This window comes from Lynx canadensis, chromosome A1 (assembly GCF_007474595.2).
Source record: "Lynx canadensis isolate LIC74 chromosome A1, mLynCan4.pri.v2, whole genome shotgun sequence".
NCBI lineage: Eukaryota > Metazoa > Chordata > Mammalia > Carnivora > Felidae > Lynx > Lynx canadensis.
The window spans coordinates 28,772,637-28,791,621 of NC_044303.2; the positions used below are offsets into that span (position 1 = coordinate 28,772,637).

The window sequence follows — 18,985 nt, forward strand, 5'->3', positions numbered from 1 at the left end:
TGGAAGACCAGAGTTACATGACTCCGGGCTGGTTCAGCAGCTCAACAGTGCCATTTGGAGACATTAGCTCCTCCATCCTTCCGTCTGCCACTTTCGACTTATTTCCACGTGGTTTATCAGATGTAGGCTGCAGCTCTGGGCATCACATCCTGACTCTGTTTCCCAAGGCAGCAAGTGCGTGCGTGTTCCGGGGCAGAGAGGGGCAGTGCATCCGGGGCAGCGAGAGAGCTCTCCTTTTACCTGGGAGGAAGATCTTTCCCAGAAACCTCCTGATAGACTTTCTCTTCCATCTCAGGTCTCATGCCTTTCCCTAAACCAGGCACTGGCAAAAGGGAATGCTATGTTTAATCCCAGTCAACAATGATTCATCTGACTCCCATTTAAAAAGAAGAAGGAGGGAGTGGATGGGTGTTGGGCAGGCAGCTAGAAATATCTGCTGTGCCCCACCTAGTCTCCCACTGGAAAATGAGAATCAGCTACGGTGGCCAGTCATACCTCCAAGGGCTAACTCTTCTTCCAGCATTATAATCTGACTATTTATATCATTTTACTGATGGTTTTTAAAAATCCTGAACTTGAGGAGGAGCCTAAAATATATGAGCCTTGCCCAGAATTACAAGGTTTTAGTGAGTCATGTCCCTTCCCTGCTCTGACTTTGGGTTGCTTTACTCTGGAACATTTTTATGAGTTATATGTTACAAGATTCATGGTTTTTTTCCAATCTAATTCATATGTAAGAGGACTCGTAGGATTACAGCTTTTAGGATTACAGCACACTTCCCTAAACGGAAGTAGATTGTGTCAGCCGTGAGAAACACATCAGAGGTCTTGGCACATGCATCAGTTTGCATCAAAAGCTGTAAGGGGCCATGATATTTGTGGTTTGGGGGAAATTTTGATCCATTTAATGAATATAGTAATGCCTATTTCAGTAATTGGAATGATTTACTTGAACTCTTTCTAGGTGAAACCATCCCTCATAGGAAATGCATTCCAAATCCTCAACACAAACTTCAAAGTATTCAGTAGTTTATCAACTTTCAGAATGACCAGTGGCTCCATGGCACATGTCTGTCCCCAGGAGACAAGCTTCCTCAAATGATAGGCCTTCCCAAGTATCTGTTTCAGTTTCTGTCCTGGGTTGGACTGACCTAGACTTCCTGCCTTGTACTTTTTATGAATCATTGTCAATTCATGTAAGAGATGCCCTAAAATGCCTTTGAAAACCCCTTGGCAGATGTGCTAGAGAAATATATTCCTGTGAGTCTAATAGCATTCATAAAGTGGCACAAAATTAGATAAACTTCCCAAAATGCTTTTTTTTTTTTTTAAGTAAGTGTCCTGGAATTTTGTGGTATGTATTTCTCTGGAATAAATCACATTTGGGCTGATAATTATTGTTAAGAATTTGTCGATTTTGAAACATCTCTAGACTCCCACTTGGGATTGGTATATGGCTGTCTTGTTAGCAATGTACGCAAGGCCATCTCCCTTTCCCAGCAGATGGCCTGGGAAGACACAGGTGGCAAAGAACATACCAGTTCCTTTCTCTCCGGGAATTTCATAGCCAATTTTCTGCCTCCATGATGGCCCATTTTGAGTGTCTTTGCAACTCCAAGAGCATGATTTCGGAGGTCACAGAGGGACAATTTGCAGGGCTTTTCCTTTTATCTTGTGCCATCATTTTTAGTATTTGTTCGTTAAAGACTGTTCTCAAGGCACGGTTGAGCATCAGACTCTTGCTTTTGGCTCAGGTCATGATCCCAGGTTGTGGGATCGAACTCCACATCAGGCTCCATGCTGAGCATGGAACCTGCTTAAGATACTCTCTCTCCCCCTCTGCTTCCTTCCCCACTTGCACGCTCTCTCTCAAATAAAAGAAAACAATAAAAAAATTAAAGACTGTTCTCTTACACTAGAATATCTGGATTGTAGGAAATATCTAAAGAAGAAAACTAATTTTTGTTAAAGTTACTAGACACATAGGAATTTGCTTTCTTTTTCTCTTCTGAAGTTTTTTTATTGAATTTTTTTTACATTCATTTATTTTTGATAAACAGAGCACAAGTGGGGGAGGGGCAGGGAGAGAAGGAGACACAGAATTCGAAGCAGGCTCCAGGCTCTGAGCTGTCAGCACAGAGCCCGATGCAGGGCTCGAACTCACAAACTGTGAGATCGTGACCTGAGCTGAAGTCGGACGCTTAACTGACTGAACCACCCAGGCGCCCCTGAATTTTTTTTATTTTTAAACAACATACCTGAATACACATGCCCACTTCACACACACACACACACACACACACACACACACACACCCCTAAAGTGAAGAATGATATTCAGAACAATTTTTCCAATAATGCTGTCATTGCTGACACCATTTTTGGAACTTCATCTTTGAGAATTGGCCTAAAGAAGACTCACAACTCTTATAAGCAAACTAGTCTCATCATTGTGTAAGTGTACCTTGTTTTGACTAAAGCCACAGATTGATCACCTTATTTACAAGGTTTGGAATCACTGAAATCAGAGCATCTCAACACTAGGCAAAATGGCAGAAATCATTGAGTTCAACTCCCTTAGTTCTGATGAGAAAGTTGAGGGCCAGAGAAGTCAATTGGCTTGCCAAAGGGTACATAGCAAGTTAGAAAATAGTTTATACCAGAAATCAACTCCAAGTATCCTTTTACTGTTTGTTAAAAATCAAACCAGGGCGCCTGGGTGGTTCAGTCGGTTGAGCGGCCGACTTCAGCTCAGGTCATGATCTCACGGTCCATGAGTTCAAGCCCCGAGTCGGGCTCTGTGCTGACAGCTCAGAGCCTGGAGCCTGTTTCAGATTCTGTGTCTCCGTCTCTCTGACCCTCCCCCGTTCATGCTCTGTCTCTCTCTGTCTCAAAAATGAATAAAACGTTAAAAAAAATTAAAATCAAGCCTAGTTTTAATACATATTTTCCACCATTAAAGATATTAAAGAAGAATCTGTCATGGACTCTGTAGATCCTTCCAGAAGCAGTCCATAATTTGTTTTGAGCAGTGATAATATTGTTGTAATCAAAGCATCTTTTAAAAAGCTTATACTATTATTATAGTAATAATAATATGTAAGTTCCATTGTATTTGTTTTTAAAAAAAACCTGTTAGACTATAGTTATAGGTTTAAAAATATTTTTTAATGTCTTTATTTTGAGAGAGAGACAGAGTGCAAGCGGGGGGAGGGGCAGAGAGAGAAGGAGACACAGAATCTGAAGCAGGCTCCAGGCTCTGAGCTGTCAGCACAGAGCCTGATGTGGGGCTCGAACTCACAGACTGTGAGATCGTGACCTGAGCTGAAGTCGGACACTTAACCAACTGAGCCACCCAGGCTCAGCTAGTTATAGCTTTTATATAGATTTCTTAAATTCAAAACAGAATAATACACTATCCCAGTTTTTAAATGTTCCTTGTTTTTCTCATTTCTCATGGAGAACGTCTACAGAATGCTCCAAAGTGCTCCAAACAGTATCTGCTGGGCTGAGGCAAGCTTGTCCTTGTGCTGTGCTGTCCAGTGAAAAAGCCACTAGCCACATGTGGCTATTTAAATTTAAATTTTAGTTAACTAAATAAAATGTAAACTTCATGTCCTCAAGTACTCAGTAGCCACATTGGGCTAATAGCTATCATATTAGATACTACAGCTGTAAACATTTCTATCAACATAGAAAATTTTATTGATTAGCGCTGGCCTAGAATTCTTATAGTTCATATGTATTTTAATCTACTGTTTATCTCTTATATTACCTCTGGACAAGTTAGAAAGTGATGACAAGTTCTGGGAAAGTTTTTTAAATGTTTATTTGTTCTCTGAATGTTTCTAGCTTTTCTGCATAGTTTAATTTTAAAAAGGAGAAAATATTTACTTTCCCCCATTTTTAGAGCATGATTGTGTGTGTGGAATTCGTATCAATTGTCTTGTCCCGGCTGCTGAATTTTCTTAAAGTATGCTAAAATTGTGGCCAAAACCCTGTTAATGCTGCCAAAGCTATTGGCAGAAATCTCTTTACGATGGTGTAACATTTGAAATTAACTAGTCTGGACATAGACAAGGGAAGTTATGTTGAATTCATTCTTTTTTTTTTTTTTTAATTTTTTTTTTCAACGTTTTTTATTTATTTTTGGGACAGAGAGAGACAGAGCATGAACGGGGGAGGGGCAGAGAGAGAGGGAGACACAGAATCGGAAACAGGCTCCAGGCTCCGAGCCATCAGCCCAGAGCCCGACGCGGGGCTCGAACTCACGGACCGCGAGATCGTGACCTGGCTGAAGTCGGACGCTTAACCGACTGCGCCACCCAGGCGCCCCTTGAATTCATTCTTAATAGCCATTTTACTTGCAAAGACTCTATATTACCCACCTACCTTCATTAATCCAACATCTAGAATGAAAGTCCAGGCACTAACAAGGAATGGGTCAGCTCTAAAGACTAACCTAGCATCATGCTTCTGGTCCAGGTGCAAGCCCCACCCTGCTCTACCCTCAGCAATTAGAGAGCAGTGACCAATCCTCCATGGCTTTCTACTTCGTACGATGTCCTGCCAGAACATCTTCCAGAAGACTTTTTGAACAAATAAATGCATATTTGATTTGGTCTGCCCTGAAAACCATTACATTTAACAGCAGACTCATAGGATTCATGAAGTGTGACTGCTTTGAGTTCTTTTTATCGTGGAACGGTATCCACTGAATGAACTTAGTATGACTGGAATTCTTGGGTGATTATCAGCCCTTTTGCTGAATCTGTGCTGAGTGAAATTAGGGACCAGTGAGTCACAGGCCATCACAGAAGAGGGCTAAAGTGCAGCTTATTCTGTTTGCCATTGCAGGAATAGTAAATCCTGTATTAAAATAAAGGTGAATTAGGAAAGCTACAAAGTACCATAATAAATTAGAGAGGGTCCAGAAAATAAGTAAGCAGTTTTTAGTTTCTGTGTGTATAACTTTAATATACCACTGCAGCACACACAGATACATTTGCTATTTTTGTTTTCCACATGTGTTATACAAAGTATTTCTCAAAAGGATTGAATGTCTTTGAAAATTAAATAGGTAAACGTGTATCTGCTGAGACTCAGCTGGAACAGCTGGGCAGTGATCCTTTTAAACCGTCCAGAGAGTGTCAGTCTCTGGTGAGATACACTTTCCCTGCTTCTCGAAGGTGTTTGTTGTTCCTGGTGTGGTTGCTCGAGGCACGTGCTGCCCCAAGAGAATTCCGAAGCTATAACTCAGCCCAGTTTCTTTTCTTTTTTTGCTTTTTCAAAGAATTTTTTTTTTTAAATCAAATGTCTCCTTGCCAACTAAATGGATGTGAAATCTGATGAAGTTGTTTGCCAAACTCTAAACAGCATCTATTGTGTCCTGTTGCCTGAGGTTATTCTTCTTTCTGTCCTGCAGTCTCTGGGGTTGCTCATGAGATAGTGATAATGTCTCAATTCTTCGTTTGTAGATAACAATCAACAGAGATAGTGGTGAAGACGTGAGTTCCCCCAAACACGGGAAGGAGGACCCAGACAACATGCCCCACGTGGGCGGGAATACTTGGGCTGGCGGAACAGGTTGGTAGCACCCGCATCCTCCTGGGTCGAGCTTCCCAAAACTTCACAAGCCCAGGTAGAATGCACACCACCCCTGAGAAGGCGCAGGGACCTCTTCCTTTCTCTGCCTCCCCCGTTAGTCAGCGGGACTGTGCTTTTGCCCTGAGTCCCAGTGTGACATCAACACGTGACAAAGCTCTAGCCTTTGGAGCCCCACAGATGCTGCCACCTTGTGACCGAAGACCATTCTGACCCTCCCAGGGTGGCTTCATCAGTAAATTGGAAAATACTACCTGCCTTACCAGGTTGTGGTGAGGATTGAATGAAATCACAATTGTAAAGTGCTGCACACAAGCCCTGGTCTGAAGAATGTATTCATTAAAAATGTTAACCCCTTCTAAATTCCATGCCCTTGGGATCATGCCAGCAATCTATAGCAAATTCTTTCTTGCCCAGCTGACTTGGAAAAGAAGTGGTCCTCGCCTTCCACATCTCAGAAGTGAGTGTGTTGAGGATGCAGGATTTTGAGATAAGAGAGTCGGCTGCAGTTTGAACTGATGGCCGTGGTCCGTTCCTTCCTCTTGGCTGCCTGATGAGAGCATTGTTCCCATGACTGCTGCCTTCCTCTTTCCTCTGCAGCAGCCGGACACACACATCTGCTGGGCCGCAGGAATAGGGCCAGACTGTGTGTGCACCGTCTGATCTTATCTCTGTCTCGTGTTGGCACGAGCTCCATGCTTCTCCTTCCCGAAGGATGGTGTGTGCCTCTTGGCCTTGACAGCCTCGGGAGGAAATGGGTTTCTGTGCTGAGACAATGTGCTATCAAATAGGCCCGTAGACTTCTTGCCTGTTCTGTTTATTCATCAAGCATCAGCTTTAAAGAAAGGGTATTTTTAGAAATGTCCTTTGATCTCGAAATCAGTGTCAAGGCAGCACGATTTAATCCATGTGGAATGCGTTGTGAAATGAGCTGGCCTGATGTACATTTCCCAGCAGTGGACTACTCTGGAGCTGAGGGTCTCGCTTGTTAATCACCTTCAATCTACTAGCTCACCTCTGTCCAGACTGAAGACCCTGCTTTTGCGTCCCCCAGCCTTTATTTTTCTATCTGCCGAGTCTTTTTTGCTTCAACTTCTTTGTCTGTCATTCTCCCTCAGAATTCTCTACATTGAACAGAGTTCTGACCCAAATCACCTGATCCCTCTTTTATCACCTGAGCCCCTCCCTTTCTTGTTCTCCCCATACCATAGGAGCTGATTTAAGTTGCCTGAGACTAGCTTCAAGATGATGCCTTGAAGTCTAGAACCTCTGACCAGTGTTTTCATTTAAGTCATACAAGTTAAAGGCTCTCAGAAGTAGAGGTCATGAAGAGCTCCCCCCTGTTGCCCTCTCCACCCCCATGGGACTTCCCTGAGGGCCCCTGTGACTCATGCTGACTGCTCACACCAGCCTCTGAATGGTTGTCATCTCAGCACCTAGGAGGTGTTAAGCTCTAATCATGATCCACCCATGCCTAAGGAGAACCTGTAGGAAGGGAGTCAGGTCACAGAAATAGCTTTTCTACCTCTGTAGCTCATCGTCATTGTCCAGTTACTGGTCCCCTCTGCCCACAGGCTGTCCCTGAGTGAGAACCAGCAATCACACCATCTAAGAAGAAATTTTCCACCATCAGTTTCCAAATGAAAATGAAGTCAGATATGCTCAAATCAAAAGGGTAAACATACTATAATTAATAGGCTGTTGTCATGGTGTTTCCAAAAGGAAATGACCTACCTGGACTTTGGTAAGGGAAGCAGTACATGCTGAGTTCTTACTTTTCATTTATTATACCAGTTAAGGCTCCAAGGGGGAAAAGGTCAATGTAACATAATTTAACAAAAGCCTAAAAGCTTTCAAAATTTCCACCTTGTGAAACTTAGAAATGACCTCATTCTATGTGATGAGAGGTTGTCTAATTAATAATAGTAAGAGCAACCACTTCTATATTTTCCACCAGATACTGTTCTAAGCATTTTAGCTTCATGAAAGTCCCAAGAAGCTAAGTAGTATTAGTATCTCCATTTTACAGATGAAGAGACTGAGACACAGAGAAGTTAAGGGACTTCCTTCAAGGACACACGACTAGTGCATTGGAGCCAGGATTCAAATTCAGCCTGTCTGCTTAACTGTACAGTGTTGTATTATATAATACAGGTGTACGATACGACACGATGCGATACTGCACTGCCGCTCCCAATATTGAATTCTCTTCTGAGTGCCCAAGTTATGTGTGAGTGAACAAAAGAAACTGATTACTAGTATTTTCATCATTATAAAACAGAGGTAGCCCAGAGGCCGAATCTAGCCAATACATGTATTTTGAGGACCAACACAATATTTTAAATAACTTGAATTTGAATGTATTTAGACAAGGCAAGTTTGCTCTAGCTAGCCAAAGTCGTCACCACTTTTTATAGTATTATCTACCTGGTCCTCTAGGCATTTAATTTATATTTACAACACAAACAGTTTCTGTAATATTACATAACACACACTTACAAGCATGCAGACTTGGGTTTATATTGGAAAGCTGTCCTGCCGCTGACAGTGTCTAAAGCTGACTGGATCTATATCCTGGCTGTCTTTCTCTTCTTTTAAGGAAAAGTAAGATAACTTGCGAGGGACAAGGAGTGGTGCTCATTTAGTTGACAAATACATACCAAGTTATCTACGGTGCTCAAGCCACTCTTGTAGGTGCAAAGATTTAAAATTATGTAAGATATAATCCCACCCATCATAACAGTTGGTGAGAAAAGAAAAAATAAATATTAAAGGGTAACAAATAGTGGCCAGGAATGATCCCTGTGAGGTAGTCATCAGACGAGATGTCTTGAAATATGGGTAAACTTTGGCTGGACAGAGAAGACAAAAGGCACCCTAAACAGGGGGAAACCCTTTGTTTCCAGGAGACAACTCATTTGAACATTTAATCACTAAGTGGGTGCCATTCATATGCTTCACAGGACTGCTTTAAAGGTACGATCTGACTTTTGTCTTGTGGTCTGCATCAGTCTTGTCACCTGGACTTTCATGGTTTCTTTCCAGGGGGAAGAGACACCGCAGGCCTGGGCGGCAAAGGAGGTCCTTATCGGCTGGACGCGGGCCATGCGGTGTACCAGGTGTCTGAGGCCGAGAAAGACGCGGTTCCCGAGGAGGTGAAGAGAGCCGCCAGAGAGATGGGCCAGAAGGCCTTTCAGCAGCGGTGAGTGGGCCGCCGCAGTGAGAGCAGGGCGGCTGCTGGGGTGTGGTGTGGCGGCGGTCCCCGAGTAGATCCCGCATCCCGTGATTTTCCACCTCATGCAGCAGCGGGGACCACAAACGGACACCTGCACCGCCCGCCTCCCGGCAGAGGCCAAGTGAACATACTCCCTTGTTCTTTTTGCTTGATGTGAATATGTTAAATGTATTCATTACGTATGATTGTGTAGGAAAAGGAATTGAGCACATTGCAAAGTCAAACCAAAGATACTGCTCTGAAGAGGGGCGCCTGGGTGGCTCAGTCGGTTAAGCGTCCAACTTCAGCTCAGGTCATGATCTCTCAGTTCATGCATTTGAGCCCCGTGTCAGGCTCTCTGCTGACAGCTCAGAGCCTGGAGCCTGCTTCAGATTCAGTGTTTCCTCCTCTCTCTGTCCCTCCCATGCTTATGCTCTGTTTCTGTCTCTCAATAATAAATAAACGTTTAAAAAAAATTTTTAAAAATTAAAAAAAAGATACTGCTCTGAAGAAAAATTAAAGTTCAAATCACTCTATCCACATCTGTTCCTAGGCCCCATAGGGAATTTAGAAAACTCTACGTGATAGTCGATAGTGCCTTCCTGCCCTCGGGAATCTTGTAGATGTGGGGATAGGACTAGTAAACACACACACACACACACACACACACACACACACACTCAAACTTGCACACTCATGCCCACATACACTCCGGAAGTTAAGGCTACAGTCACATGGTACAGAGCTGTGCCCCCTGCCAGTACAGAGAAGGGTTGAGGTCGGTGAGGTGGGGCCTGAGCTCAGCCAGGATTTGGCTCTTCCAGGAAGGGATAACACCAGAGTAGGATGAACATAGTGTCTATGGCAGAGAGAGCCAGCTTATCTATCCAGGATAACGGGGTACCAGCTGGGGTGGAGGGGAATGAGGTTGAATGTGGAGTCCCTCTCAAAGGGCAGAGGTCTTGAAATCCAGGGCAACGAGCCTGTGGCTTTTACACGATCCGGAACCATTCTGGGCCACTTTGATTGGAACCATCTAAAAAATAAGAATCCACATGATGCTTTCACTAGGCATCCACATGTCTAAAAGCAAAAAATACCAAAGGACCCGCAATATCTCCTTCATGTTTGAGAGAATTGGTAGTGGTTCGGGAGGCTGATTGTTGTGCTCAGTGAAAGGGCCGGGTACAGTCGGAAGAAAGCCCCCTCAAGTGTATGTGAGTAATGAAATTCCTCCCACGTAGAACATCTGGTACTACGTTACATGCTGTGCTTACACATCCTGCAAGTAAACAGGACAGAACAATAGGGACAGAAACGCAGGCCCCTCCGGCCGCGCCCTCAGGAAACCCTGCCAGCAGTAGGACCCTCATATACCCAGGAGGTCAAACAAGGCAAAGTGTTCCTCGCAGCTGTTCTGCTGCCATCTCTGGAGGCCTGCCTGGAGCAGGTTGTTTATCCTCACCGGGCCTGACTTTGCTCTTCTGGGATGGGGGACTTTCTTCTCTCTTCCTCTCAAAAAAGTCATGGGGGACAGATAACTATGTTAGATGTGAGAGCAGTTTAGGGGCACGTGGGTGGCTCGGTCCATTAAGTATTCCACTCTTGATCTCAGTTCTGGTCACGATCCTACGGTTCATGGGATTGAGCCCCAAATCAGGCTCTGTGCTGGTAGCAGAGAGGAGCCTGCTTGGGATTCTTCCTCCCTGCCCCTCCCTGACTTATATTCTCCCTGTCTCTCTCAAAATGAATGAACTTTAAAAAAAAAAAAAAAAAAAGGAAATGAGAGCAGTTTAAACTTCTTAAAAAAAAAAGTGGTAGGAATGCTATATGAAAAGTCTTGCTGGGATTCAAATACTGCTCTACATTTCATACAAACAATAAAATATCCATTAGGAAAAGAACCAAAACCACATTAGGAACCAAAACCACATTAGGTATGCATCGACTAATAAGTTCCTGTTGTTGCTATCCTCAGAGCCTCATAAGTAATTATCCCGTCTCAAGTTTTGCCTAAGTGGACAAATAGATTACTCTGACACACACATAGTTCATGGGAGGAGGCAGAAAGACCTTTCAGTAGTGCTTGGGCACAAGTATACAACCCCTTCTCTGATCTCTGTAATAGGGAGAAGGAACCTGGTTCTGTTAACCACTGCTGACAGGGAGGGGAAGGAAGCATCTGTGATAATAAGGCAACTAAATGTAGTAGCTACAAGAGAGGAAAGAGATGAAATGGGGAAGAGAGTGAGAAAACCATACACGTCTACTCATTACTGCAGAGAAGAATCTAGTCCATGTAAAAGAGAAGCCATAAGGTGGTTGAAAGACGAGAGGTGGACAAGAGTATGAGAAAGGAGAGGAAGAAATAAAAACACATGGAGATCCTGAGAAAGACAGGGCATAGCAAACACAGCAAAGAGGGTGCTTTCTGCTTTCATGGAGTAAATACTCCTATTTGGTGAGGATCCAGGTTAGTCCTGCTAAAGATTTTCTTTTGCTTTTTTGTATGAAACTTCTCAAACATAAACAAAAGTGGAGAGAAAACTTTAAGAACCCTAAGTACCTGTTCTCCCAACTTCAAGAAGAAAAATCTGGCTCCACTCCTAGTCCCCACCCTTGGTTTGTTTTGAAGCTAATCCAAGATGTCCTATCCTTTCATTGTAAATATTTCAGAATGTATCTCTGAAAGATAAGGATTTTTAAAAAATAAAAATAAAAACACACAATACAATTATCGTGTCTTTAAAAAGTAATAATTCTTGGGGCGCCTGTGTGGCTCAGTCAGTTGAGCAATTGACTCTTGATTTCGGCTAAGGTCATAATCCCAGGGTCATGAGATCAAGCCCCACATTGGGCTCCTTGCGGGGCATAGAGCCTGCTTAAGAGTCTCTCTCTCTCTCTCTCTCTCTCTCTCTCTCTCTCTCTCTCTCTCTCTCTCTCTCCCCCCCCTCTGCCCCTCCTCTGCTCACATGCATGCACTCTCTCAAAAAAAAAAAAAAAAAAGAAAAGAAAAGAAAAGAAAGAAAAAGTAGTAATTCTTTACTATCATCAAATAGTCTGTTTTAAAGCTATTTTGCAATGCTAGGCATATGTGGAATGAGGTCAGGTCCCTCCATTTATGCTTTTATATACCCTGGACCTTTTCTCCATAGTTCTTATTCCTCTTTCCCTTTATATTATTATTTATATGAAAAGTTGATTTCTCCTCCACTGGCTTTAAGTTCCTTGATGGCAGAGTATTGTGTTCTGTAATATATCCCCAGTACCTATACCCCAAACCTAGTGCATGGCAAACACTCGTACACTTGTGGAATAAATAATATGCACAAATAATGCTTTATTCAAAGACGGGCTAATACTTAATTCAGAAACTGGCTAAAACTAGATGGAGTGGGGCAATGGGTTAAATAGGTGATGGGGATTAAGGAGTGCACTTGTGATGAGCACAGGGTGATGTATGGAAGTGTGCAATCACTGTATTGTACAGCTGTAGCTAATATAACACTGTATGTTAACTATTGGAATTAAAATTAAAACTTAAAAAAAAAAAAGAAGAAACTGGCTAAGACCAGACTGAAAGCCAGACCCATCCATCAGCCTAGAGGTCCCCCATATTACCTTGAAGAGCCTAATACTCCTGATAGGTTCTTGACATCATCAACATAGCCTCTAGTTAGCATTCATTTGTATCTGGATTCCAGTTCAATACCTGTTCCTATGCATCAAGAATTGATTGACATTGTACACTGAAACTAATATTATGCTGTAAATTAACTGGAATTTAAGAACTTTTTTCTTTTTAAAAAAAAAGATTCATTCAGGAAGACAAGCATAAGACATGCAGAAGGCAGGACAGAAACATTAAAGCAATAAAACCTGAATGAAATGGATGGTGAGGTATTTCACGTGCCTAAAAGAGTATTTAAGGTGGGTGCCGGCTGTGGAATGTACCTACTACCATTTGTAAAACTCATCAGCCTCACACCATAGATCTCAACTTATGTTTGTTTTCCTCATAACTGATCCAAAATTATAGTATTTAAGGCTGACCTATAAGAAAAGTAAAATGAGAACTAAAATTCCCAGACTGTTACGTAACAATAAATATACCCTTTAAAAATATACCGTGCCAACAAAATGCAGTTAGTCCACATAGATTACTAGGATGTGAAGCAGCTGTGCCCTGCAGTTTTGATCGGTTAAAGCAGCAAAAAGACATATTTCCAGATAGTTTTGTGGGCTTGAGAGTATTAACACCAGGAAGCTTATCTGGTCCAGAGGCTAAGATTTCCTATTTTCTTTCCCCTTCCCTGCTTCGGTCTTCATCTTTCAGAATTTATCAGCTTTGAGCACCTTGTAGGCGACCTTTCTGAAAGCTGAAACAACCTGGAATATGATTTCCAGACTTCTTCGTAATTAAAACAGCATGTGATGTGTTTTGGGGTGCAATGTGACCGTGCCAGAAGTAGCCCTATCACTGGAGCGGATTCTGATCTCACTACAAAGACCAGTCCGCCCAAGGTGACTTACCAACTGCCTGACTCCTTTCCGTGTGTGTGCGTGTGTGTTTCTCCCTGCTAAGGGCAAGCTGTCTACATTTTTTTGTCCTAACCTCCCTTCTTTGAAAAGTATTAATCTCCCTTCTATGGGACAGAGCATATTAGCTTCCTATGTATGAAAGAGGGGAAGTTGCATGTCCCACAGTAGTCATGGTGCCCAGCTTCTGTCAGCCTTGAGACTTGAGACGTAACTTAGTCTAATGAAAATTTATAGAGAGGTTTAAGAGATTGCCAAAAAGCAAACATAAGAGGTATTGTTAGGAGGTCAAGTCCTATACACGCATTCCTAGCTGTTCTTCAGAACAGAGAGTAAATTAAATTTAGAAGGCCCCTTGGCATGTCACCTTGGGCAACAGCATTCAGTTATTTACCTTTTGATAGTCAGTGCTTTCAAATTGCTGTCTGATGGCATTTATTGAGTGCTACCATGTGCCAGGCATTGTGCTAGGTACTGGAGATTCAAAGAAAAAATAAGACTATTTCTTCTCTCAGAGGAATAGAAGAGAAAATATCCATGTAGTAAATCACATGTAATAAATGTATTTTTCATTGTATTTTTGGTTTAGTTATACACACACACACGTGCATACATACTTGTGTGCACTGGATCTCAACGTAAAGTATATTTCCTCCTGTGGAAAATAAACTTTGAGAGACACTATGATAGAGGGAAATAGATCTATGTAGTAAAAGCAGTAATGTGCAGAGGTTTCATAGTAGATAGCTGTAGAAGATTTATGAATAGGAATGATCCGTTTTACCAGAGGGATCAAGCAAGACCTCATTGGATGTGGCCTTCAAGCAGGATCTTGAAACCTGAGTTAGTGTTAGCTGACCCCTCCAGGTGGTTGGGCAGGAACTGCAGATCTGCGCTTGGCAGGGTAGCCCTAATGTTATGTGATTCTAGTAAGCCTCCAACACTCTGCCCCATGATGGCTGGATTCTTCCCGGTGCTTGGCCTGACATGGAGGAAGAGACGCCGTTCATTCTCATCTGGCATCTGGGGTTTCTGTTCCAGCCTGAGATGACAGATGTAGATTTTAGATAAGAGTTTCAGCTGTGCACACAGGATCCACACCTGCCAGCACTGCACACACGTATACACGCCCATGCACACATGCAGAGCAGTTTAGAAGACTGTGCCATTGCTAGGCTTTGTAGACATGCATTCATTAGTGCCTGTCCTAGTATCAGCACCCTTTCATTTATAGAAATTTCTAGAAACGTGATCAAATTAGCGTATTATGAATGGACTGTAAAGTCCAAGAGAGCCTCATTCCGTGAAGGAACCTTCTCCTTATGATTAGTTTAAGATGCTGCATTTTAAATAATCCTGAGTCTTATTTTTATTTCAGTCATTCATTTGATTTCATTTTGAGCACCTATTATGTGCTAGGGACCATGCTAGGCACTGCACATATAAAAATGAGAAATACTCAATCCTTCTCCTAAGGGAGCCTAGTTGGGGAGACAGGTGGCAGACATGTATAGCATGAGTAGTAAATGCTGTCACAGAGGGAAGCCCAAAATGCTCTGAGACTACAGAAGACAGACCTGGGATCAGTGCAGCCTTCCTAGAGGCAGTCCTTATTGAGTTGAGTCTTGAAGAGTAAGTGGGAATAGAGACAAAGAGGCAGAGAAAGGAAGTTCCCAGTGGGGGAGAAGCCCAAGCTCTGGGTGTACAGTGTGTTCAGGGATTTGTGAACGTGCTGCTGGGGCTACAGTGGAAGCTGATGATGAAGAACAATAAAAAGGAGCACCGTGCTGGCAGGTTAGAACCTCAAAGCCACAATGATATGAAAACATAATTATCCTATTAAAAGTACACAGCAATTGCAGAAAACTCTTGTATTCTACATAGCAACACATCAAGTTACATTCTTTGGGCCTGAACTGTTATCTTGGTCAACCAAATATATGTCCTTGGTCTCTAAAAGCAACCCACGGAGCTCTTCTAGGAACCTGCCACATGAACTGACCAGCTGCCAACATCGTGACACGTCTTTGGGGATATGGCAGTGGTTTGCTATAGAGCTGACTCACTGGCTTATGAGAGCCAGTTGCGCACATTCCTTTCCAAGTCAGTGCTTGGTGATCTTACTGTTAGTATTTTGGAGTTGATCATGGTGGGAGTATCTACACCACAGAAATCAGCAAATACTATAAATCAGAGTTTTTTGTTGGTTTGGTTTGATTTGGTTTGTTCTGGAAACCTACTTGTTAACTTTTTACCAGCCTACCACTAGACATTTTCTTCCTTAGACTCTCCTAACTGGAAACGTTGCTTCTGGAGTTTTCTCCTTCAAGGCAACGTCAGATACCAAGGACCTTGCTATAGTTCTAGCAGAAGACGAATGGACGTAAGGGACCACATACACATGATTTCAGCTACTGTCTTTTTCACGCCCTCTGATTACAGGCTAAAGGAGATCCAAATGAGTGAATATGATGCCACAACCTATGAAAGGTTCTCAGGTGCTGTTCGACGGCAGGTGCGCTCCCTCCGAATCATCCTGGATAATTTACAGGTAATCTCCAATAATGGGATAAGAAAATAATCTGGGCCCAAAGCTGGGCCCATCCCAAAACTACTGGAGAAAAGTTACCTAAACCCTAATCAACCAGTCAGAAAAAAAGTAATCAATGCCAAAATGTTTGTGTAAAACTGCAGATCACTCCCTGGCCTTCTTAGGTCAGTTCTCCAAGGAAAATATTTGACCTCTCCTATCCTGTCCAAGAAGCAATAATTTGACCAGTAATCCTAGAAGACCCCAGACTCCCTGATTCCCCTATATATAAGATCTATGAGCGTCCCACCTCTACTAGAAATCCACAGATAGAATTCTTTTCCTACAAATCATTTCACTGTTGTTGACTATAGACAGAGGAGCACTTCTGATCATCCAGACTGTGCACTCTCTATGTCTCCTGGCATCTCCTCCGATGCTCCCCCTGCCCCTGCATTGCCTGCCTGTTTTTTCAGTTTTAGACTGTGGTTTCCTCAGAATAAGTTAATATTTGCTCTTGCCCCTTAAAATACTAATTAAGATGCTTCAATATTTCCTAAGCAAAGACTTGTTATTTGGAGAATTTGCTTTAAAAAAATAAATCCATATGCAAATTGGGTGAACAAAGTAACATTGAATGGTTGGATTTTTTCCAGTAAAGGCACTCACTTTACCAGTGCTCATCACCCTGGGCATCGAAGGCAACTTCTAGGTGGGCTCTGATCTCCATGGCAAGGCAAAAGGTGAATAAGAGCCAAAATGAGTGGTTCACACGAGATGAGGGCAACAAGAGATAGTGTTTATATTAAAACTGAAGAATGAGTGGTTTAGTCAGTCATTCATTTCCTAAGTTCTTGATGCACACCAGACATTAGGGATAGAAAAATAAAGTACAGGGGCTCCTGGGCGACTCAGTCGGTTGAGCATCCAACTTCAGCTCAGGTCATGATCTCACAGTTTGTGGGTTCGAGCCCCACATCAGGCTCTGTGCTGACCACTTGCTCAGAGCCTGGAGCCTGCTTCAGATTCTGTGTCTCCCTCTCTTTCTGCCCCTCCTCCGCTCACGCTTTGTCTCACTCTGTTTCTCAAGAATAAATAAATGCAGGGGCGCCTGGGTGGCGCAGTCGGTTAAGCGTCCGACTTCAGCCAGGTCACGATCTCGCGGTCCGTGAGTTCGAGCCCCGCGTCGGGCTCTGGGCTGATGGCTCGGAGCCTGGAGCCTGTTTCCGATTCTGTGTCTCCCTCTCTCTCTGCCCCTCCCCCGTTCATGCTCTGTCTCTCTCTGTCCCAAAAATAAATAAAAAAGTTGAAAAAAAAATTAAAAAAAAAAAAAAAGAATAAATAAATGCAAACAAAAAATTTTTTAAAAAAGAAAAATAAAATGCAGCCCCTGCCCTCAAAGAAGGATTTCAAAGAAGACAAATAGGCAAATGATTTCTTACATTCGTAGGGAAATATGTGCATGATTCTATGGAATGAACGAAGAAGGGCTTCGTGGAGAATGTAATGCTTGAGTTCACACTTGAAAGAGGCTAAGGATTTTCCAGATGGTTGAGGAATCAGGGCATTCCAGACATAGGACACGTGATGTACAAGTGCAGGTTGTTCAGTTTGACTCTGAAGCACATGTGCATGGTAGGGGACAGCGGCAAAGGAGAAGGCTATCAAAATCACAAAGACCAGATCATAATCTGGCCCTGGCTTCCATGAGAACATGCAGACAACACTGGGTTTTACCCTGTGTACAAATAGGCCATTAGATTACTCATAGTACTGGAGAGAAATACAAGAATACATTTTTATTTTATTTATTTTTTTAAAAAAAATTTTTAATGTTTATTTTTGAGAGAGACAGACAGAGTGCGAGTAGGGGAGGGGCAGAGATGGAGGGCGACACAGAATCTGAAATAGGCTCCAGGCTCTGAGCTGTCAACACAGAGCCTGACATGGGGCTTGAACCCACAAACTGTGAGATCATGACCTGAGCTGAAGTCAAACACTTAACCGACTGAGCCACCCAAGCACCCCGCGAATATATTTTTAATTGAAGGGATGAGAATCCTCATCTGGTATTAGTTCATGTCTTGACTGGTATTCATTGGGCACCAGGCTATAGTTACTTTTACAGACATCACCACATTCAATCCTCACATCAGCTCTTTGAGATAAATGATACTATGTTCACCAGATCAGCCAAAGGACGAAAAGGCAGACCCACTATTGTGATTTCTTCAAGTAGGAATCCACTTACACCTGGGTTAGAATTAGGGTTATCGTTAAGGAATGACCCTTCTGCTAAAGTCCACAGCAATGAGACCAGCATCAGAAACTGCCCAGTTTTGCTTTCCACCCTCAAGAGAGAGGTGAAAGAAAACTGTGAAGGGCTCAAAGAAAAGCAACAAATAAGATGAAATGGATGGAAAACAACAAATTGGCACCTATTAAAAAAACCATAAGGGGATCCATAACTTTCTAGATATCCTCAAATAGAGTAATTATTTCAGGGATGTTTTTCTTCTCTTCTTCCTTGGAAATCTGAAAAAGAGAAAATAGGCTTAAATAATAGCAAGAAAGAGTTTTAAGATATAAGAAAGGGAATAAAAGTGATGTAATCCTTGGATGAATACCTAAAATGGTTGTAGAACTACCATCCCTACAACTCTTCACAAATAATACAAGCATTTTTAATAACAGCAAACATTTACTGAGCAATTACAATGTGCCAGAGACTCTACTAGTTGCCTTACATTATCAACATCATTATCAAGATCTCTTCCATCACCATCATCACCACCACCACCACCACCACCACCATCATCATCATCATTGTCATCACTTAGTGACTAATAGTGTCAGCCCTGGAGCCAGACAGCCTGGGTTCTGTAAAATGGAATGACAGATAATAGGGCAGTTATGCAGATTAATTCAGATGAGACATGTAAACCATTTAAAACAATGCCTGGCACATAGCGTTCTCTACAGAAGAATTTGTTTCATCATTACTTCCGTTGTATTTGCTAATATTCATCAGCATGGACTGCAAGCCAGTTAAATGCTTTACATTCATTATGCTATTTAATCCTTATGATAAGCAGTAAG

General features: G+C 42.5%; 1 protein-coding gene across 2 annotated transcripts in view; it reads left to right on the plus strand.

Annotated features, from left to right (window-relative positions):
• The window catches only part of LOC115511098 (von Willebrand factor A domain-containing protein 8), a 289,504-nt gene that overhangs the window by 236,345 nt on the left and 34,174 nt on the right, over positions 1–18,985 (plus strand). Inside the window, exons 31-33 of one of the 2 annotated variants that reach the window (XM_030311601.1) lie at positions 5,477–5,585; positions 8,649–8,805; positions 15,799–15,907. In XM_030311601.1, coding sequence (XP_030167461.1) covers positions 5,477–5,585; positions 8,649–8,805; positions 15,799–15,907 — 375 coding nt within the window. Of the gene's footprint in view, positions 1–5,476; positions 5,586–8,648; positions 8,806–13,153; positions 13,402–15,798; positions 15,908–18,985 lie in introns of those variants that run through there. The other variant, XM_030311610.1, reaches the window with a different exon arrangement.